The sequence below is a fragment of the Babylonia areolata genome, chromosome 1 (assembly GCF_041734735.1).
Source record: "Babylonia areolata isolate BAREFJ2019XMU chromosome 1, ASM4173473v1, whole genome shotgun sequence".
NCBI lineage: Eukaryota > Metazoa > Mollusca > Gastropoda > Neogastropoda > Buccinidae > Babylonia > Babylonia areolata.
The window spans coordinates 83243698-83267255 of record NC_134876.1 but is presented as its reverse complement, the minus strand read 5'-3'; the positions used below and the strand labels follow the sequence as shown (position 1 = coordinate 83267255).

The following is a 23558-nucleotide window of genomic DNA, read 5'->3' as shown; positions in this document are numbered from 1 at the left end:
ACAAGTCACAAATACTAAACTGACCACATACAAAATGTTTTTGCTGACAATGGATTGTGGATTATAAAAACATACTGGCATACCTTGTCAGAAGTACTGATAAATTGATCTACGGACTGGTAACTCTGGATCTCAGAGATTTGTTTTATACTGTTGACCACAAAATGGTCATTTCAGAGCTGATTATTTGTATTTGTATTTCTTTTTATCACAACAGATTTCTCTGTGTGAAATTCAGGCTGCTCTCCCCAGGGAGAGCGCATCACTACACTATAGCACCGCCCATTTTTTTGTATTTTTTTCCGCATGCAGTTTTTTTAAATTTGTTTTTCCTATCGATTACCAATTGAACAAAGAAAAAGAAGTTAAAGGTTCTGTCCCTCTGTGTGTGTGTGTGTGTGTGTTTTATACTGTAAAATAATTATAAATACTGTTGAATAGCTCTTTATTATCATTTTTTTTAAACTACGTATGCCTTCATTTTTTTAGTATGATATTCATGCCTGTTCTCTTATTGTGCTTATTCAATGTGTATGACTGATTATTGTATGCAAGGTTTGCATTCACTTAGTTTTTAAGCATGTTATGTCTTTTATGTATCCACACTGAATGATTGTGAGACTATGAGTATTGCATGGTTATGATAGTGATCATTGTATGTGAGGTTAAAATCAACATAGCACTGAAGCATCTTATGTATTCATATTGATTGACTGTGATTCTTGAGCCTTGCCTGTGAAGCATACGCATGGATTTCTTTTCTTGAGATAATAAAGTATTCTGTATTCTGTAGTGATAAGACATCTAACTAAAGGAAGGACGAACATTAAAGGATCAATTCACCCACATCTCGCTCACTCAATTTAAAATATACATCAAATGAAAATTTATTGAAATAATGAAAGAAGGACCAGTTCACCCATATCTGCTTCAGAGCTAGTTTACCATATAAAAAAATTACAGACAATGAGAAAAAGATTAAAACACAAATATTACAAAACAAAACCTAAAAAAAAACCATCCAAAATGGAACACGTCCAAAATGCTTTCACAATATTTTTAGGGATACTCTGTATAAAATCAATTTTTGTTGTCATATATATTTGACATAGTCTGATAAAATCTTATTATTAAGATGTTGTTGTTGTTTTTAATCAGCAGCACCCTTTAGCAGTATGAACCAGACCTGCCATCTTTTCCCTCACAAAAAAAAAAAAAAATATCAAGTACAAAAGAAAATAATACAAAAGGAAGAAATAAGTGGACAATATAAAGGAGAGCTAGGAATAAGAATTGGAGTAAACAAAACATGAAAATGCATGTTGGAGAGCAACTAAATCAAGCCAACGCCAGACATATTTCAACAGACAGTACCATACAATATACGGAAAATGTGTACAGGTGCATGCGCATGCATGCACACACACATACACACACATGCGCGCACATGCTTGAGCACACACACACACACACAGAAGAGAAGCGGAAGAGAGATGAAGGAAAGAAGGGAATAAGAGTGCACCATCATCAAAAAGATAAGAGGAAAAATGGTTTCAGTAAAAAGACAACAGAAAAATGGTTTCAGTAAAAAGACAACAGAAAGGGGAAAACAAAGAAAAGAAAAAAGCAGCATCCATTCTGAAAGTTTCAGTGAATTCATGTTCAGTGTAAATGAGTATTTCGAACAGTGGCAACAATACAGGAGGACAAAAAACATGGCACTGGTGACACTGATACTGTTCCAATGATGATGTGCATGTGTGTGTGACAGTCTTGTTTTCTGGTGAACTCTCACTGAACGAGAAAAACTAGTACCTCAGCCCAGTTATGTCTCATGCTTGTGTTATTTCAATAAAGAGAGAGACAGAGAGAGAGAGTGAGAGAGAGAGTGAGTGAGAGAGAGAGAGAGGGAAAGAGAGAGTTGGGGAAAGGATGGAACTGGCAGCTTGTTTATTGTTTATAGTTGCATATAGTCCAGCTGACCATGCAGGGCCAAATCAGGACTGTCAAACCATACAAATGCTCAACTGCGTCAATACAAAACTCACGTCTACAAAAAAAAAAAAAAAAACGAAACGAAAATAAAAACATCACCAAGACAAACCCATAAAACAGTCTCACTAAATTCAGCTGCAAGAGCATTGTATCCCAAAGCAGTGAAGAGCAGTATAAAAACATGCATTCTCACATAACCCCCCACCCCCAAGCTCCCCATGAAAGCACTGCACCTTAAAGCATCACCATCCCCAGTTCAACAACATAGACCAACCTACAGCAGTATGACCCGAGTGACCCGACTGCACAAAACTGCATGCTTCAGAAACCCAACATAGAAACACTGCACATGCCTTATACATGCAAGTGACATAAAGGTATACACAGTAAATACTACTTCTACAAATCATAAATCATTCTACAAAGCAAAACAGAGTATCAAAAATCATTCTATACAGTAAAAAAAAAAAAAATCATTCTACATGGTAAAAATCATTCTACAAAGTTAAAATCATTGTACATGGCAAAAAAACATTCTGCATGGCAAAAATCATTTTACAAAGTAAAAATCATTGTACCTGTAAAAAAAAAAAAATCATTCAATGAAGTAAAACAAATCATTGTACATGTAAAAAAAATCATTCAACAAAGTAAAACAAAGAATGAAAGAATTTCTCTACAAAGCAAAAACCATTATGTGAATAAAGTGTAAGAAAGGATGTAGCTGACAAAACTAATTCTTCATTGTGTAGCTGATTTCTAAAAATGAATACATCAACTTTATGGACATAAATTTGTTAGAAAATGCTAAATATAAACTGCAACATTTCAAATTGGACAGGAAACTGTATCATGTACAGCTCAGCTGAGTGTTGAAGAGTAAAATTCTCTGCTTAAATGAATAACACACACACACACACACACACACACACACACAAAATATTTTAAAAATCAACAACGTTCTGTGGTTTCCATCATAACATTATCAAAAAATTACCCTGTAATCAGTACCCATCAGACAAAGAAAAAATAACATTTAACAAAAGTCGTGAAACAAAAAAGGAATAGAAGAAATGATAACTTATTGAGGAAAACAGAAGTAAAGTGAGAGCTGAAGAGTAAAATTCTCTGCTATTGCTTGAAAGTAAATTCACAGAACACAGTTCAGGAAGCAAAAAAGACAACAACAAAAAAACAAGGAACAATACAAAGCACTGAAGAGTGAAAATGAATGCTATGCGTTAACAAACAACACAGCTCAAGAAGAAATAAAGATTTTTTTAAAACAGAAGCAATGATAGCACTGAAGAGTTAAATCACTGCTATTGCACTGAAAAATTCACAGAACACAGCTCATGAAGCCTTAAAGAGAAAAAGAAGAAGCAATATTAGCATTGCAGAGTGAATATCATTGCGTTTCACTGAAATCAAAATTCGCAAAACAGACTTCAGGAAGCAATAAAGAGAAAAAAAATAGAAGAAATGTAAGCATCAAAAAGTGAAAATCACTGCCATTGCACTGAAGCAAATTCATAGCGCACAGTTCAGGAAGCAATAAAGAGAAAAAACCAGGTATTTGGTCATATTCAACCCCCCACCCCCCAATCCCCCCTCCACTAATCCCTTCAACTCACATATACACACATGTGCAAAGGATCACAAAACTTAAAGCAACATAAATAACAAAGCTTCAAGCTGCACACACACACATCTTTTGAACAATCAAGGAATGTAAAGCAATGCATACAAATCATGGGCTCACATGAATAAAAGAATCAAGAAAGAAATTAATAAACAATGCAGAAGAACCTCTATGAAGCAAGAACGGTTATTCCTTTCGCTCCTGCTGGGCCACAAAGGTAACAGTTTTACAACATGAGCATTTACACAGGTAAAATAATCTTTCATGATCAATTACATGTCTGCATGCAATGATAAAGAAACAATCAGATCACAGCAGTCATTCTTAAATTACGTTCATATTCAAGATTTTATTTGGTCAATGACTCCCTTCCTTGCTTCAACAGTCTGGAACAAAACAAAACTAAAAAAAAGACAAATGCACTTTCTTTAAATGAACTGACCTTGAGATTTTACTTGTACTCCTGGGCATTCCAATATACCTTACACCCATGCATGGCAAACGCACAATTCTTTTGGAATACTGTGATGTCTTGTAAACAATGAGCAGAATTCGTGAGCTGGATATGATATAAACAACTCATACTAAACAGGCCAAAAATAATAATCTCTTCTTTGTTCAGTTCTGACACTATTCTATGTGTATTTGCTGTTCTTTTTTTTAAATGAACTATGCTAATTCAGATGTAAATCAAGCAGCAAATTAACAATACAGGGCTTCTGTTAGTGTAAGCAAAAATATGTGCACTTAAAGTACCATGGACACACCAGGACACTGTGATAATACTTTACTGTCAGTTAAAATGCATCACAGCACCTTCGCAAGAGACTAATCATATAAAATCAGGTTGCTCATAGCCCAGCTGGTCACATAGGAGCCATTTCAGGGCTGAGACAGTGTCCTTATTTTTCCTTAAACACACAAGATTACTCAACAACTGGTCAAAGAAAAGCGACAACATTTGCAAAAACGAAATAAAAAGAGAATGCATAAGAAAAAACTATTAAAAAAAAAAAAAAAAAAAAAAAAGGAAGGAAAGGAAACCGCACATAAAACAGAGGTCAAAGCTTCCCTGCATTACATTAACAGATTAAAATACCCACTCAGAAACAAACATAGACATCATAGCAACGAAAACCCTGTAACCTGCACTGGCATAGGAATGTTCATATTCAATTGTTTAACTAGAAGATCTGACATCACAGACAGCAATTCAAAAGTTTTCTGATGAACAACTAGAACTATTTACGAAGGGTTTTTTTTTATGCAAATCATTGCTTGCTAAAAAAAAATTCTCCCTTAGCAGGGTGAGAACTAACAGCACCAATCCGTCCTGACTGTTGCTGTCCATCTTTCTTGCTCTTCCATCCTGAACCCCCAAATAGCACCAGGACTTTGAAAAGATAAATTCATAATAATGCTTGATGGTCTCACCCCCAGCCTATCCCCTACCCATATAGTAGTATCAAAAGGTAAGGAAAAGTAAAACCAAACAACACACACACACACACACACACGCACACACGCACATGCATGCAAATCCATTCATTTGTATTAAAGTAAGAAAATGTCATGCTCTAAAATGAAAGTAGTAAAACTAAACAAAAACACTTGCACTCACATACCCACTCACTCAAGCAAACCATTCTTTACAAAATAATAACTATCTTCCCTGGAATACCAAATTTCTCAACAAACCACTGTCATAACAACATGCTCCAAGCACAAAGAGATTCAACCTCATTCACCTCACACTCAAATTAAAAATTTCCAAAAAGAAAAACCCATAGCATACAGAATAGGTAAGCATGGTTCCCGACAATCTTCTTGATACCAGTACCAAAGAAACAGACTTCAGGTACAAACCAGCAAACCAAAAGTGACATTAAACATTATATTTTGACACAGTGAGCATCCGACATCACCTCAAGTGACTATTAGCCATTAAAAGCAATTAATTCAATATCTTTACACAGTAAGCTTGTAACACAACCTGAGATGACTGCTATCATTAAAAGCTAACAAGCATGTTATTATTAAAATGAAACCAAATCCAGTATTTGACCCACTGAGTGTTTCATCACCTGAAATGAGAGCTAAAGCTAAAAACCAAAACCATCAACAAGTTCAGAAAGAGAAGGGTGGTGGGGGTGGGGTGGAGAATGTATGTGCACTTAAATTCTTCAGGTGCACCAACCTTTCCAGGACAGTCACGAATGCCCTTCCCCCTACCACCCTGCTACTCCTAACTCCAGAACAACTTCTGTACAACATATGAAGCAGCAGAATGCCCACACCCCACCAGTAAGGAAAAATAGCTGAAGGAATGGAACACAGAAAATTACATCAATGCTGCCATTGATACACAGTTGTCAGTGTCATCCACAACACCAACTGGGTTCATACAGGATTTTTATCACAAAACTTTAACACTTTAAAAAAAAATATTGACAACACCACTAACCCCTTGCCTATTTTGGGACATGAGACTTAAGTTCCTTTTGCTGCACTGTTATACGCCTTTTGGATGTGACTCTCGGATCCATTTTTCATCACCAATTCACGATAGTGTAAGAGAAACAACCTACTTTGTAGCTCCATGTCTTCTAGAATGTTTGAAGATTGTTTACCTCCCTTGGACTGTACAGTCTGTACTGTGTGACTGATGGGCAGCAGGAAATTCTCAAGTCATTTGCAGACATGGTTGGTCAAAATGGAGTTGTCTAGCAAAGATCAATGTTGGCTCATTTTTTGGATGGTATACAGCTTTAGAAGTGGTTCAGGAATTACTGAAGGTATGGACAGTGGGGAAGAACGCCTGTGTGATGATGAAGGTGATGATTCAGGTGCAGATTTGGATATGTCATAACCCACTTCATGGGACAAGAATGAAAGTAGCAGTGATGTAAGTTTTGTGTCTGAGACTGATCAGTCTGAGTATATAGCAGTAAAGCAACAGGAATAAAGCAACAGTGAACCAGAATGTAAACTAGTTGCCAACACACTCACTGTCACTTTATATGTGTAGCTGGAAATGGAAGGGAGATTAGGAGAGGGATGGTGAGTCAAAGTGGTCACCAGCGGGGAAGGGAGAGAAGAGGATGATATATGTTGGCCAGATGCCAACAAACAGCCAGCCATCAAGCTCTGATGCAACAACGGACCACAGATACCCAACAAAAACAAATCTGACTGGAAATCCTGGAATTAACTGTGATGCAGATAATGTTTAACTACTTGATTTCATGAAAAGTTTCTTTGAATCAGATTCTAAACAACAATAACAACAGTTACACAAATGGAATTATAACAATTTATCATCTACTTACAGTGCAATGTAAGAGCAATCATCCTGCAAAATTTGAAGGAGATATCTTTGTATTTGAGGAAGTAGTGCACTTTTCTGGCACATAGGTGGAAACCCCCAGTTTTCCATTGGCACATGGGAATGACAAAACTGTTCAAATGTTCTGCAGGCAAAGGGTTAAGGAGAAAAAAAATGGCGTCAGTAATTCATATACCAATTGGAAAATAACTGTTTCAACATTTCAGCATTTGTGTAAAGTTACCAGACATCAAACTTAACCAAATGAAATATAATTTATCACATGCTTCAGCATGATATAAGCTGTCCATTTGTTGTTGCTCTGCTGTTTATGTGTGCACTGTGAATAAAGATTTGTTTAAACCAAGGCAATTTCTTTTACAATTATGGCAGGAACCCATATTCTGAATGCCATCTTATGTCCCTTGAATGAATCACTGTCTACTATATAAATGAGAACAATGATTTTGGTTGGAAAAATCCTTTCAGGATGATTTTATAATGTAAAAAAAATCATTATTTTGCTTTTAAATGAAATTTGGGTAGAACACTTCATTGATATGCTTCACTTATCACTGAAAAAGAAGCAATATGTAGTTGTTTTCTAGAAAAGAGAGCCTAACTTTAAAACTAACAAACCTGAATTTTTATGAAAATCAATTTTCAAAAAAATGTTAAGGTCTAAACAAAACGATGTTTTGTGAATAAAGAAAAACTTTTAACACCTGTATGAACGTGATTCAAAGAAATAATATTTTCTTGCTGATGTTTTTTTTTTCTGAACTACCACATACTCTGAGGAGTCAACAACACAAGATGCTGGGTAGGTCCTATGGTTTACTTCTGTGCCCCGATACATGGTCTGGAAAAAACAAAGGTTTGGGAACAACTTCACACAGCTGCCTTATCCTCTATAAATAAAGCACTTGATAGCATCATTCTACAACTCTTTGGAAAATCTGTGAAGAAAACCAACAGTACCGTAAGTATGGGGTTTATCAAGTATGTCAGAATTTGGGGGAGGAGGGATGGGTTAAGTCATTGGCACATATATTCATCAAAGTTTTTATGTCAGACAGTACTGTGCTATTTAAAAAAAAAAAAAAAAAAAAATCATGTTGAATCTCAAATACCAATCATCACATATCAGTGTATACCTACCTTTTTGCCACAGTTCCCTTTTAATTCCCTTAAAACAACCCAAATGTCCACCAATATCAACTGTTTAGACTTTGTACCTGAAAAAAACTCCAAGAACCCCCAAAACATAAGCAGGTGATGAAAAACATTCTGAACCAACATGTATGTACCACAGACACACAGCTCAACTGAGGATTTCTTGAAGGACAGAATACATCCCAGCTATGCCCAGAGTGATGCCGATGATGATGATGGTGATGTCCTTGATCTTGATGGGCAGCGGGAGGCGTGACCAGCACAGCTTCAGGTGGAAGAGGCAGGGCAGAATGTAGGCAAGCATGGTACTGCCCAGAGCACCTGACACACAACACACTTCTGTTCAGTTTCAGTTACAAGGTGTCAGGTCAGTTCAGTTCAGTTGTTCAAGGACACATCACTGCGTTCAGACAATTCCATAAATGCTACACCACACCTGCTACAAATATGCCTGACCAGAAGCGTAAACCAACACGCTTAGTCATGCCTTGAGAAAAAATGAAATGAAATGATATGAAACAAATAAATATTAATAAATGAAATAAAAGAGGTGTCAGAATGTGCAGACTGATCCATATACGCTACACCACATCTGCTTTGATAAAAAAACAAACAGGAGCAGATACCTGATCTTCTGACTTGGCATTGCCTCCCCACGTCCGTCACAGCCCCTCACTTCCTTCCTTTAAATCTAACCTCAAGACTTTCCTCTTCCAGCAGCATTTCCTCTAGACCCTCTCTCATACATGAAAGTAGTTAGTTGATTGTGTAGGTATATTTGTAACGATGTATTGTGTGTGCATCGAATGTATGTATGGATGGATGCATGCATGCATGCATACATGTATGTATGTATGTATTGTACGTACAAGTTTTTAAGCATATATATATATATATATTATGTTTATCTTGCATGTGAGTTGAGGACTGAGTGCGTTTCGTATGCATGCGTGTGGGGACTGTAAAGTGCTTTGTGCAATGAGAAAAGCGCTGATAAATGTCCATTTATCATTATTATTATTTATTATTAGCCCACCAAACTGATCAGGCCTTAAGAGCCTGTCCTAGGTTTCAGTAAAACATAAACATAAACATTAAATAAAATAATAAGACAAAATAAACAAATAAGTTAATACATTTTACATTGTGAAAGGAAAGATATGTAGAAGACAAATGACTGAAATAAAACCAAGAACAAAAATGGGCAACACTCGACAAACCCGTGCACATCCACATATGTGCACACACTCACACAAATGTACATATGCACACACAAAAGCATGCAGACACACATGCATACTCACAGATCGATACACAACACACATACAACAATTTGCAGTCTCACAGACGTTAAGGCCCAACTCTCAACCCACAAACAAATGTACAGTACCCAAGCCCCATATTACTCTCATTTTCCTTGTTTCAGCATGTCGTTGTGTCCTTGAGAAAGGCACTTTACTCTCATTTTCCTCACTCTACCCCGGGTGTGAATGGCCACCTGACTTTGACTGGGGAAGGTCATAACGGTAGGAGAGGATTGGGCCCCACCTTTCTGTACCAAACCCTAGACACTGTGAATACGAATCCACTGCCCTAATGGCTATAAATGTCTATGGAGCTTTAAACCCCCTTTTAAAAATTTTAGATACTGTGTGTGTATGATGTTATGTGTGTGTGTGTGTGTATGTGTATGTGTGTGTACTTGTGTGTAATTATGTGAGTGTGTGAGTGCGCGTGCACGTGTGTGTGTACACTTGTGTGTGTGTGTGCTTGTTTGTGTGTGTGTTTGAGTGTGTTTGTGTCTGTGTGTGTGTGTGTGTCAGTCTCTGTGTACGTGTGTGTGTGTGTGTGTGTGTGTGTGTGTTGTGTGTGTGCATGTGTGTGTGTGTTGTGTGTGTGTGCATGTGTGTGTGCGTATGTGTGCATCTGCATTTGCTGAGTCTGGTGACTGAATGAATGAGCATGTGCATATAAATATAAGTGTGCATATATATGTGTGTAAACGTGTGTGTGCAAGTACTGATTGTGTGTGTGTGTGTGTGTGTGTGTGTGTGTGTGTGTGTGTGTGTGTGTGTGTGTGTGTGTGTGTGTGTGTGTGTGTGTGTGTGTGTGCATGCTGGCATAATTGCATAATTGCATAAGTGTTGAGAAGCAAAGATAGAACTTTATTCTCTTGCAAAGAAAAGCCTTTTCAGCTTCCTATTAATCATCCAACTTAATCATCCACTCTCAGATGCTGGACGTCGACACATGGACTGATCACCTCCTTCACATGTGCACTGATCACCTGACTTCCTGGTATCTTACCAGGTCAAAGTACACCTGTACTGAGTGGGTTCAAATTACATGAATGTGAGTGAGTGGTACTTGTCAGCTTTATCAAGTGGAGCAAACCAATGACACAGCACTGTGACTAATCATCGTGATCACCACCTTACTCCACTGACCAAGAAACAGGGGAAGGTGGAATAATTAGCGTCTGTGTGTGTGTGTGTGTGTGTGTGTGTGTGTGTGTGTGTACTTGTGTGAGCATGTGTGTCTCTGTGTGTGTAAGATGAGTGACGGTGACGATGACAGTACAGTGACAGTGTAGGTGAAAATGTGAATGTGTGTGTGTACTTGTGTGAGCATGTGTGTCTCTGTGTGTGTAAGATGAGTGACAGTGACGATGACAGTACAGTGACAGTGTAGGTGAGAGTGTGAATGTGTGTGTGTGTGTGTGTGTGTGTGTGTGTGTGTGTACTTGTGTGTGCGTGAATGCCTGTGTGTGTGTGTGTGTGTGTGTGTGTGTGTGTGTGTGTGCGCGCACGCACGCATGCGTGTAAGACCAGTGACAGTGTTAATGTGAGTGAGAGTGTGACCCTGTGTGTGTGTGTGTGTGTGTGTGTGTGAGTGACAGTGACAGTGAGTAAGTGGGTGAGTGGGTGAGTGAGAATGAGAGAGAATTGAGAGTGTGGGAGTGTGAGGGTCAAAGTGAAGCCAAAACATTTTCTTTTGAAATGATTAATTAGATATCTTTTTTCTGCAAAGACAATAGATTCTACTGAGATGACTGATTAGACATGCATCTTTCTTTCCTTTTTACCTAAGAAGCCATCTACAAAAACAATAGAGTGGGAGTGAGTGAATGTACGTGTGTGTGTGTGGGTGTGTGTGTGTGTGTGTGAATGCTTGTAGTATTCTTTCATTTTCTGAAAAACAAGTTTCTATTTCTGATTATAGCTCTTAACTGTAAGTGTTTCAAAGACAACAAAACAGCCTTTCACCTCAGAGGTAAAAAAAAAAAAAAGTGCTTCAACATTGATCTGTTGTTTGCACAATGAAGCTTTTTGAACACACACACACACACACACACACACACACACACACACACACACACACACACACACACACATTCATTCACACTCACACACATTTAGAAACACGCACACACACATTTACACACACACACATTTACACACACACACACACACACACACACACACACACACACACAATTTAAAAAAATATATATATGTCCTTTCACTTCAGAGCTGACAAAAAGTCTTTTGATGAGGATGAATTGTTTGAACAATGATGGCATGTACACACACTTTCATTATATGCATTCAATACAAATGTGTGCCCCATCACTCACACTTACAAACACACACATACACACATGCAAACCTGCACACACACACACACACACACACACACACACACACACACACACACACACATGAACACTGAAGCAAACCATTATCCACAAAATTTCTAAGCAAACTACTGTCATAATGACATGCTCCAAGCACAAAGAGATTCAGCGTCATTCACAATATATTGAAAATAATAAACATAATTCCACTTTAGAAACAAACAGTAAAGGTAATTTTCTTCCTAAAAGGAAATTTTCTATCTAAAATTACGTTTAAATAACAACCAGTGCAGACTCCGGCAGGGGTCTGACATTCCTGTCCTGTGCAAACTACTATCCGCCTATGTGGAGAAAATGAAACTATGGCCGATAACCTCCTGGAAGTAGGTAGCCTCCTCTTTGTCCCGCTGGCTAGCGCCCTCTTTTTCCGGCAGCCATTATGACTCCTGTTCCTGTGCTCTCCATACAGCTAAGTAAACATATTTTCTGTGACCCACTAGTGCCGACTCTGGCAGGGGTCTGATTCCTGTCCTGTGCAAACTACTACCCGCCTATGAGGAGAAAACAAAAGTAGCTACGGCCGATAACCTCACGAAGTAGGTTACCTCCTCTTCGCATCCCTGACTAGCACCCTCTTTTTTCCAGCAGCCATCTTGACTATGGCCTATTGTTTGAACAACAATGGCAATGACATGCACACAAACGAATCTTTCACTTCAGAAATAAGAGAATAGCAGCACAAAAAAAAAAAAAAAAAAAAAGAAAGAAAAAGAAAATAATTTTTAAAAAAGAGGACAGCAGCAATACTTTCAATATGGATATGATGTTTGGCCAATGAAGCTATTTTTGAAGGCATTCATATAAATGCACTTGCACACACCACATGCACACACACAGACACAAACACACACACACACACACACTGACCGACAAAAGCAGAGATGTAGGCAAAGTAGTTTCGCAGCAAAACGGCAAGACCAGCAGCAAACAACACCAGCAGTAGTCGAAGAATGTTACGTTTCCAACCTGACACCTGAACACAGTAAAATGAATGTGCTTGCCACCACTGATACATGTAAAATGACTGACATAGTCATATCTTAATTCATAAAATAAGGGAAAACTTTTCAACAGAAAGAAATATCATAAAAAGCAAACCATATCTGTGATATACAAGTAAAAAATATTGAGGGCATGGAAGATATACGAATCATAAAGAAACAGATAATCACTGATATATGCCCATCAGGCAGTATCTATCTATATTGTTCTGGGGATGGAGGGCAACATTGCAAAGTGGACGGAAAAACTGCAGAAACCCAAGCTTTTAGTTTTACACATAACTGACAGACCAGTGCAGCACCCCAATAACTCTTCACAGAGTTAAGGAAGGAGGAGGAGAAGGAGAACAAAAGAAAAAGAAGAAGAAAGTAAAACAAATAAATATACTGATGAATCAATAAATCAATTTCAAATTCATTAATTTATTCCCACCAGGCACATTTATTTTCACCGTGTGTAACTCCCAAAACTAAATAAAAGCAAAACTCAAGTACAGCTATCACAGTTGGCTGGACTGTAAACAATGCAACTGTGTTACAAACATTCTTCACTGGCCACTTTTTGTCTCACTGCCAGAGGATAAACTGCCAGGTAAATCAGTGATGAGACTTACATTGCTGGAGATCTTATCACCCTCTGGCACTGATGAATTGATGTTGTCTTCAGCCTTTGGCAAGAGAGGCTGAACTTCACCCTTCATTTCTTCACCGTCATCACGGGAGCCACACGGACAACCTGCACAGTGGAAATATTCACATTATATTCACAATAACAGTTATAACTTGCTGTTCAGTTTTATCATTACCACCATGCTATGTCATGTTACAGTCCAACTCATAATGTCATTATCATCACTATTATCACTATTATCACCATCATCAATATCATAAAATCCAATTTCAGATCTATGACTCTTAGTCACAGAAGCTAAAGAGAGAGAGAGAGAGAGAGAACACTGAACACAAAACACTGAAAGGTTTAATGTCATTAGCTATACAGCTCTAGTGACATGGGGGTGCAAATCAGAACAATAATGATGAAAATAACGAAACAAAATAAAACAGAAAAGAAACATATTGGAAGTCATATAAACTAACGCCCGACCATCCATTTTCCAAATCATGAAAACAAAAGCATTTTTTTCAATCAATGTGATTAAGCTATTGACATGACTTACTCTTCTTTCGAATATTATAGGCTTCAGCAATGTACTTCGCCAGTCATCTTACTGTATCGTCATCGTAATCTATTTTCAACACACTGATGGTATCTTTACTCCTTGCAGCACTTGTTTTGAAAACAACACATTTTTCGCGAATAGCATCATATGATTTGCAGTTAAATAAAAAATGCATTTCATCTTCTCTTTGAAACCCACACACTGGACAAGGGTAGAGTGTGGATGGTTCAGTGTAAAACCACCTTGGATTTGCATTCAAGCCAAGCATTCTGAGTCTAAATCTCACAATGCTTATTCTATGCCATTTATTTGATACTGTCCTGATATTCTTGTCTGGCTCGAGCATACTTTTAAAACTATAAAAAAAAAAAAATTATTTTATTATTTTTTTTTTTTAGAACTTTCCATTTTTCAATGCCAATTTTGTTTATAAGTGGCAATTAATCTGTCTTTGAACTCTAAATTAAAGCTTTGTTCATATCCCACTCCCTGACACATCCACACAATCCCAAATCCATGCATAGTTAAAATCTTCTTCACATAGTATGCCCAATTTTCTTTCCCTTTGTCCTGCTCAATAAATAGCATTTCATGTGCCTGCTTACAAATTCTTGATACAGGCAGCCCAGATAATTTCAACCAATACTTTATACACTTAACATATGATTTGATATAGAAAGGGTGTCTACCAGTTTCTCCATATATTACTGTATTTGAAGTATGCAGGGGAACTTGAAGAAAGCGTTACATGGCAAATATATGTATTTTTTCTAAATTTCTGTTTTCACAGGGTCCCCAGATTTCAGCACCATAAGTAAGGGTTGGCTCAATATGTGCATCAAAAAGTTTCCAGAAAATACTTGAGTCAATTGAATTCAGTCTGCGCAAAGATCTTAGAATTTCCATAACCCCCTTCTTTCCCCTCCTACATGTTTCTATGATTATACTTTTCAAACTCAACTTGGGTGTAAATAGTATACCTAGATATTTATAAGGATTTGTTACTTTTAAATCTGCAGAACCGTAATTCCATTTCTTGTGCTGACAGAGATACCTACCCTTTCTAAATACAATCATATTTAGAGAGAGAGAGATGGTTATCTTCACAGTCACAATTAAAGCAGCAAATAAGCATCAAAACAATGGTGACACAAATTATCTCTGCATGGGAGATACAGAGCAGCATTTCATAAATTTAAGAGTGTATTGCTTCTCATGCTTTCATGACATTCTGTGACTGTCATTGCATTATGTATCTATCTCTGTTATCCATCTGCTGCCTGGAAAACAAATCAACTTCATCATCATCAAATGTACAACAGCTTGTCACTGAAACCATCAACAAGTCAACACCAAACAAACATGTCACTGACACCTTGTTGACATTCAAACAATCAGCATGTGATGGGATTTAAAAAAAAAAAATGCTGCCAATAAACTGCTCCAAACTGTCAGGTTACAGTATCCACTAGAATCTATTACTTCACATGTGATGTTTACATTGCAAAAACAAAAATCATAGTTTGAATTCATTATGATTTTAGACTGTACACAAAATTTTTTTACATTTGTATTAAAACATATGTGAACATGTGACCACCAGATACATAGGTTATGCAAAATATTATCTCACTACCCAGGTAGGCAGCCTGTTGTGTAAATGACCCTGTGTTTGTAAAGGGCTTAGAGCTTGGTCTCCAACCGAGGATAGGCGCTATATAAGTATCCATATCAATCAATCAATGTATCACACACACACACACACACACACACACACGCACGCACACACACACATGCACATATTAAACCACTTCAGACATATGCTAATACTGGTTCATTCAAAAAGAAAAATGGCAGGAGAAAAAACCGAAAACAAGAAAAGGAAATGAAGTTCAAAGAAAGATCAACAACAACAACAGTAACAAAACGCCATCCAAACTCACCACAACCACCACCACCACCGAAGAAGAGCATCTCAGCAAGCTCCACCACGGGGAACATCATGAGGGGGAAGGTGAGCAGCACACCGATGCACAGCGACACGTTCACAAAGATGTTCAGCGTGTCCCCACTGGGGATGTTGGCGTTGACCATCTGCGCGATGTCATGGCCAAAGTGCATGTAGCCTAAAGTACCGAAGGTGGACAGAATGCTGGCCAGCACTGTGACCGCTCCGAACAGGTACTTGGTGAAGTTGTGCCGGTTGCCCTCCATGCTCCCCTCGATGGGCAAGATCTGCAGGAATGGTGCCTTCAGTTCAGGGGGGTTGCTCTGAATGTTATATGACTTGTAAGTTGCCAATGAAATCAATGGAGGAATGAAAAATGAGACCGAGGCTTTCAGTGTTTCACACACAACAGACAGACCTGGAGGAGTCTGGTAAAGAGTTATGCACAGCATGTTCAGTAACATAATTCCAGTTCAAGATATATACTTTCCCTTTTTAATGTTCTGTCTTCACAAGAAAATTGGGTAATAAACATCCCACTGAAACAAGCTGGAAAAAAAGATTTTCTTGGACGATGGCTCTTTTACAGAACTGCATGAGATCTGGTCCAAACCAAATCAAGGTGAGAAGCTGACACCATCCATAATGGTACAGTTCAAATCTCTCTCTCTCTCACACACACACACACACACACACACACACACACACACACACAATATGCTGAGTTTCATCAACCTGTTTTGTTAGTATGTTTGTTAAAATTTACCGTTCCAATGCCTTCAAAGGAGCTGGTGACTAAGCCAAAGAAGATGGGTATGCCGTTAAAGTCGACCCACAGAAAGCTCTTGCTGATAACAAATCCTGCAACACCACAAACCAAGTATCAGAGGATTCAGACAACACTTACAAATCTTCTCAAATTCATCCTTGAAAAAGGCATACAGACCAAACATTTGGACATTTCTTTAATAGTATTATGGTAGGGTTTGTGTGTCTTTTTTGTTCAAACGTAGTATTTCAAAATATCAACAGTTAATAAACCTATTATGGTACTTGTTTCAAACAATTACTTTTTTTTTTCAACCAATACGATGGAAATTCAGACCAAGAAGATAAGCCTCACCATTTCAAAAATATGAAGTTATCCTGTTTCTTTCAAATGTGAAGTTATCCATTTTCTTTCAAATGTCAAGTTATCTCAGGTCTTTCAAAAGTCATGTAATCCCGTTTCTTATAAATGTCAAGTTATCCTGTGTCTTTCAAATGTCAAGTCATTTCAAATGTGAAGTAATCCCATTTCTTTCAAAAGTTGTCCACTTTCTTTCAAATATTATTCTTTAAACAAAAAGAAAGCTAACAGAACCCTTCTTTTTGTCAAACACTGCCTGATTCTCTGCACTCACCACTGATCAGAAAGTACAGCACCTCACAGCAGCCCAGCAAAATGGCCGCATTGGCAATCAGGGAAATCCAGCCCATCGTCCGAAGACTACGAAGCAGCGCACTAGCGATAAACACTGGGACAGGTGTGAGCACCAAAAGCCTTAAGTCTGGGACATGCTTTCCTCGTACCAGGATCCAGTTGGTTATGTTGCTCCATGGGATGCTGGTTGTGTTCACTGCAGGTGTTGTTGTGTTGTATGGTGGGGATGTGCTGACAGTTGAGGTATTTGTAGTTGTAGTGATCATTGATGTGTTGTGTGGTGGAGACGTGCTAGCAGATGAGGTGGTAGAACCTGTAGTTGACTTCAGTGTTGTTGGGCTTATGGAAGTGTTATTTCCCGTGTATGGGGGTACCACAGTCGTGCCATTTGTTATTTCAGCACTTGTGACCCCAGAGCCTGTGGCTCCTACATGAGCTGACCAATTCACGTAAGAACCAACACCATGCATATCACCTGAAGAGGTGGTAGCTACAGGGAATGGAGATGGACTGTGTCCTTGCCAGTGCTGACTGAGCAGAGACAGACCTCTGGTGTGACGCAGGACTCCCGGCACATCTTCTGTCAGATTGGTCAAGTCCATGGACATTGCATTGAGAGAATTGAGGCTCTTCACATGGAAACACTGCTGAGCACCTCCACTTGGAGCAGGCATTGAGGAATTCATGACTGGAACTGAGCAGTTATAAATAGGAAACATGCTCTGGATGGTGTTACCTATAAAGATGTAGTAAGCTACGCAGAAGCCGAACTGTGTGATGACAATAGGTATATTCACAAGAGCCACTCCAGTCTTTCCAAAACATATACGCCCAATATCTCCATAGTTGAGGCTGCGGATCAGCTTTTTCTTGAACAAGCTGCTGCCATCCTCATCCACCCCTTTTTCAAACTCTTCCTCACAGGCTGTTGACAGGCTGTCATCACTGTTGTTGCTGTTCTTCCTGCCTGCCTGTGTGCTGCCTTTCTCCCTGTTCTCCAGCAAGAGCAGCTGGATGGCATGGTACTTGCACTTCACAAGTAAATTGCAGCAATGGGCAGTGAGACTTGCTATCAGGAGGACCCCAGCCAATCCAAGCTGCATACATACAAAAAAAAGTCTTTGTAATTTAAGAAAACACAGGAGCAAGACTTCAAAATTAAATAAAATATGTGAAATACAATGTTTGGGGGGTGGGGGGGGGGGGGCGGGAGAGGTAGACAGAAGACAAGAAGCAATCATAACAGATAAATATGCAAATTGAGGGCCTGATACAGCATAAGGCTTAGGTAAAATATTATCATTAAGTCAAGCTAGATTTCTTCTATTTTTCTATCATGGGACAAAAAACAGCATCCCTCCAACTGAAAGTAGCACCCAAAAAACAGCAGCATGTTGATTGTGACTACTTCACTTGTAAAAGAAGGAGAAGAAGAAGGAACAAAAATTTGAATGGGTGGAGCAGAAAGGAAATATGTAAACTATAAAGTGAAAATTTTTACATGTTTGAATAACAGACAGAGAAAGGAGAGAAGGGTGAGGCGTTCACAACAGATGAGTACTGGCTGACTGATCAACCAGTGCTGAAACTAGTGACTGCTAGCCTGGGCTGGGCAGGAAGGAATTACTGTGAAATGTGTGACACACACTCAGCCTGAGTAATGACAACAGGAAACACATGCAGAACTGCTGTGACTGGGTATACAACAGTCTGCTTAAGATTGAATCAACACCAAAATCACACAAAAGTGTGTGTGTGCTCTTGTGCACATCACTGTGTGTGCATTTAATGTGAGTGTATGACATTGTATTGTAATGTATTGTATTGTATTGTATTGTATTGTAAATACGTTTTTGTCACAACAGATTTCTCTGTATGAAATTGTGGCTGCTCACCCCAGGGGAGAGCGTGTCGCTACACTGAGAGCGCCACCCTCTTTTTTTTTTCTCTTTTTTTTTTTGTATTTTTTCCTGCCTGCAGTTTTTTCTTCTTTTTTGTTTTTGTTTGTCTTTTTGTTTTTCTTACCAAAGTGGATTTTTCTACAGAATTTTGCCAGGGACAACCCTTTGGTTGCCATGGGTTCTTTTTACATGTGCTAAGTTCATGCTGCACACGTGACCTCTATTTATCTTCTCATCCGAATGACTAGCATCCAGACCACCACTTAACGTCTAGTGGAGGGAGAGAAATTACTGGCGACTGTGCTGTGATTCAAACCAGCGCTCTCAGATTCTCTCACTTCATGGGCGGACGCGTTACCTCTAGGCCATCACTCCACTTGGGTCTGCATACATGTGTGCACATGTACATGTATGTGCCAGCAAGGACGTATGTGTGTGTGTGTTGATGGATGTTTTATTTCTTTAGGTTTTTTTGGTTTTTTTGTTTGTTTGGGTTTGAGTTTTTTTACGCTTATAGTTGATTTCATCAAGTTTTTGCGCCTAATACATATTATTATTAGTAGTAGTAGTAGTTCTTTTTTTATGTATTTATTTATTTACTCTTTTTTTTCTTTTTTTCTTTTTCTCAAGGCCTGACTAAGCGCGTTGGGTTACACTGCTGGTCAAGTATCTGCTTGGCAGATGTGGTGTAGAGTATATGGATTTGTCCAAACGCAGTGACGCCTCCTTGAGCTACTGAAACTGAAACTGATGGATGTACAAGCATGCAGGCAATGTGTGTTGTTAATGCTGGTATAAATTTGTCCTGAACATTAGTTTATAATTACCTTGCAATGCATTTAACACACTTAAAGTTAAAAGACGTAAATTAAAGAAAAAAACCCTGCTATAGGCAGATACTATTTCCATGATTTACAACCAAGGATGAAACATCAAGGAAATAACAATATAAGCTAAATATGATAAACAAGAATACTAACTTTCCCTCCTTAAAAATAAGACAAAGTTCAAAACTTCAAGCTGTGCTTTGTACCTCCTATCAGTATCACTAGTATCAGCCAGCATACAAAGCTTCAGAAAAACAAACCAAGATTTATTGCCATCTTAGCTTTGTGCCTCTCTTACTTTCATCTCCCTGAGTGCCAGCTGAAAGTAATGCTGAGCAGCACTGGCTTGAAATTGTGTACTTTGTCCCAAGGAGCAACAGTTACTGTTCTTGTTCATTATAATTTACTTTTGAGCACTCCTGATCTCTTTGGTTTGCAGCTTGATATATGAGATAAAGATTTAACAAGTTACAATTCAATATAAAATAAAAAGTATTCTTGTTCCTCAGATCTGTATCTGTCCCTGGTAAAAATAAAAAATAAATAAATTAAAAAATTAAAAAAATCATTAAAAAATCTTTAAAAAGTAAAAACAATGAATGAATGAATACAGAATAATTCAACTTCAACAATTTGGTCGTACTTACACCAAGACCACTTTTGTGGAATGCGAAAGCAATAGTCAAGTAATTGCTGCCGATGAATGCTTTTAGCATATTGGCAAAATCTTTGCCGTAAGTTGACCAGGTGGGTCCCCTGAAAATAAGAAAAACATAAACAACTGATTATGCATATTAATAAAAACATATTGATAAATTTAAAATCATCCAAGTATAATCTTCTAGGTCATTACCAAAGTGATTTTTTAAAACTATTTTAATTTCTTTTCTTTTCTTCCAAGCAGTTCTATTCACATTGATAAAGCTTGACATGCATGCAAAACAGTACATCAAACTCTATCAAGATCATTCTTTGATTGTCCAATCCCTAACCCTGCTTTCTTGAACAAAAATTGAAAAAAAGCAAAGAGAGAGAAATAACAAAAAAGTACAATGAACTAGAAGTCATGTGATTATCTTACTGAAAGCAGCATATTTGTTATTGTACAAGTTTTTTTTGTTTTTTTGTTTTTTTATGGATACCTGCCAGTGTGTCCTATTGGGGATTCAATTTGTAGTTCAATTACAAGGGGGTGTCAGAGCAACAGCAGCATTTTATACATACATTCCCATGACTACCCAACTCTTAACAGCTACTGTGAAAGCTGAATGATGAGGGGTTTGATGTCAATTTCACCCTCAGTCTCTTATTTATTCTCCTTTCGGTCTCGTGCATCTTCGTTTAAAAAAAAAAAAATTTTACGATAGTTTCAGTATCGATAATGATTACTATATATCGCTTGCCAGTCAACAACTGATTTTTCCTCCCTTTTTCTGCAGATGTGGAGTTAGGTATATAATATAATATAATATAATATAATATAATATATACAATATATGCTTACAGGCACTTAACCCTAGTAAAGCTCAGGGCCCAGATCAATTACCTCCACGTGTACTGAAGGAACTTAGTGAGGAATTGTCAGTACCACTCTGTACATTATTTAATAAATCATTAGAGTTAGGTGAGGTTCCAGATGACTGGAAGACTGCAGTAGTCACAGCAATATTTAAAAAGGGTACTAGATCTGATCCAAGTAATTACCGACCAGTAAGTCTTACATGTGTGGCATGTAAAGTATTAGAATCACTAGTTAGAGATATATTAGTTAATTTTATGATTACAAATAATTTATATTCTCCGTGCCAGCATGGATTCAGAAAACAGAGGTCATGTATAACTCAACTGTTAGAGGTAATGGAAGATTTAACCCAGTTAGTAGAAGAAAAGGAATCTGCAGATATCATATATTTAGATTTTAAAAAAGCTTTTGACTCTGTGCCACATTATAGGTTAATAAAAAAAGCTAAAAGATTATGGGATAAATGGGAATGTATTGAAATGGATAAGCAGTTTCTTGCTGGGGAGAAGTCAGAGGGTAAGAGTTGGAAATAGTCTTTCACCAAGTGCACAAGTATTGAGTGGAATACCCCAGGGTAGCATTCTTGGACCTATTTTATTCACCATTTTTATAAATGACCTTCCAGATTGTGTTAGTAGTTGTTGCAGGATATTTGCTGATGACACTAAACTTTATGATATAGCTAAGAATTCTTTAAAATTGCAAAATGACTTAGACAACCTATATGACTGGTCTAACAAGTGGAATCTATATTTTAATGCAACAAAATGTAAAGTGCTACACCTAGGAAAAAATAACCCTAAAAATGAATATAAAATGAAAATTGATAACATGAATTTTATGGTTATTTCGGAATGTAATGAAGAAAAAGACTTGGGAGTAATATTTGATAAAAACTTCTCTTTTGATACACATATACAAGCAGTGATAAATAAAGCCAATAAAGTACTGGGTATTATCAAGAGAACATTTACATTCTTGGATAAGGATATCTTTGTCAACCTTTATAAAACAATTGTTAGGCCTATCCTAGAATATGGCAATACAATTTGGTATCCCAGATTAATAAGACAGTCCAAAGCAATTGAACAAGTACAAAGGAGAGCAACTAAAATAATTCCAGAACTTAGAAATCTTGACTATCAAAGTCGTTTGAGACAGTTGAATTTGCACTCCCAAAAATATAGAAGATATAGAGGAGACATGATACTAGTTTTTAAGATAATGAATGGAATGGTCGACATTGATCATAGCACCTTTTTCTCTACTAGCAAATCCCAAGTTACCAGAAACTCAGATACTAATCTTTACATAAAATATTGTAGAACAAATGTTCGTAAATCGTCTTTTAGTTTTAGAGCAGTGAAAGGCTGGAATGCACTGACTAACTCAACAAAAACAGCTAACACTATTAACCAGTTCAAAAATCTTATCGACAATGATGAAAAATCTCTAATAAAACCATTTGATTTTGATCAGTGAACAAGAAACTTTTTCCTGGCGTATGTGCAACACTTGATTAAGACAATAGTGAAGGGACGTTAAAAAGCCAGAAGGCTTATAGGAAAGTCCCCAATCCTGTACCTGTACTGTACCATGAATATGTAACATCATAATCCGTATGCTTTGACGCACTGAAACTGAAACCGACGAAAAGGCCAGTACGCTGGTTGTCCATGAGTAACAGACGTGCCTCAATTTCAAATATAAAATGACTAGTTGTTATAGTGTGCGTGCTTCAAAGTTCAAATATGGCCATGTAACTGCTGCTGTGTAAATCGAAAATTGGGCCTCAATGCTGCCATTACAGAGCAGACGCCAACCGATTATTATCATTAACTCTATTTGCTATTTTGTTATCTTATCTAGAGCTCTGTATGATATGCAGGCCCCAACTCAGTAGCTGGCGTCTGATTTTGG

General features: G+C 37.6%; 1 protein-coding gene across 1 annotated transcript; it reads right to left on the bottom strand.

Annotated features, from left to right (window-relative positions):
- Positions 1-862: 862 nt before the first annotated feature.
- On the bottom strand, positions 863-20868 carry LOC143288471 (uncharacterized). Its single transcript, XM_076596999.1, has 7 exons — positions 20764-20868; positions 17369-18485; positions 16732-16826; positions 15961-16252; positions 13451-13572; positions 12703-12808; positions 863-8459 (listed from the first exon to the last, which is right to left on the bottom strand). Exons 1-7 carry the CDS (start codon positions 20830-20832, stop codon positions 8287-8289), a joined length of 1974 nt encoding a protein of 657 aa, XP_076453114.1. The 5' UTR covers positions 20833-20868; the 3' UTR covers positions 863-8286.
- Positions 20869-23558: the final 2690 nt, after the last annotated feature.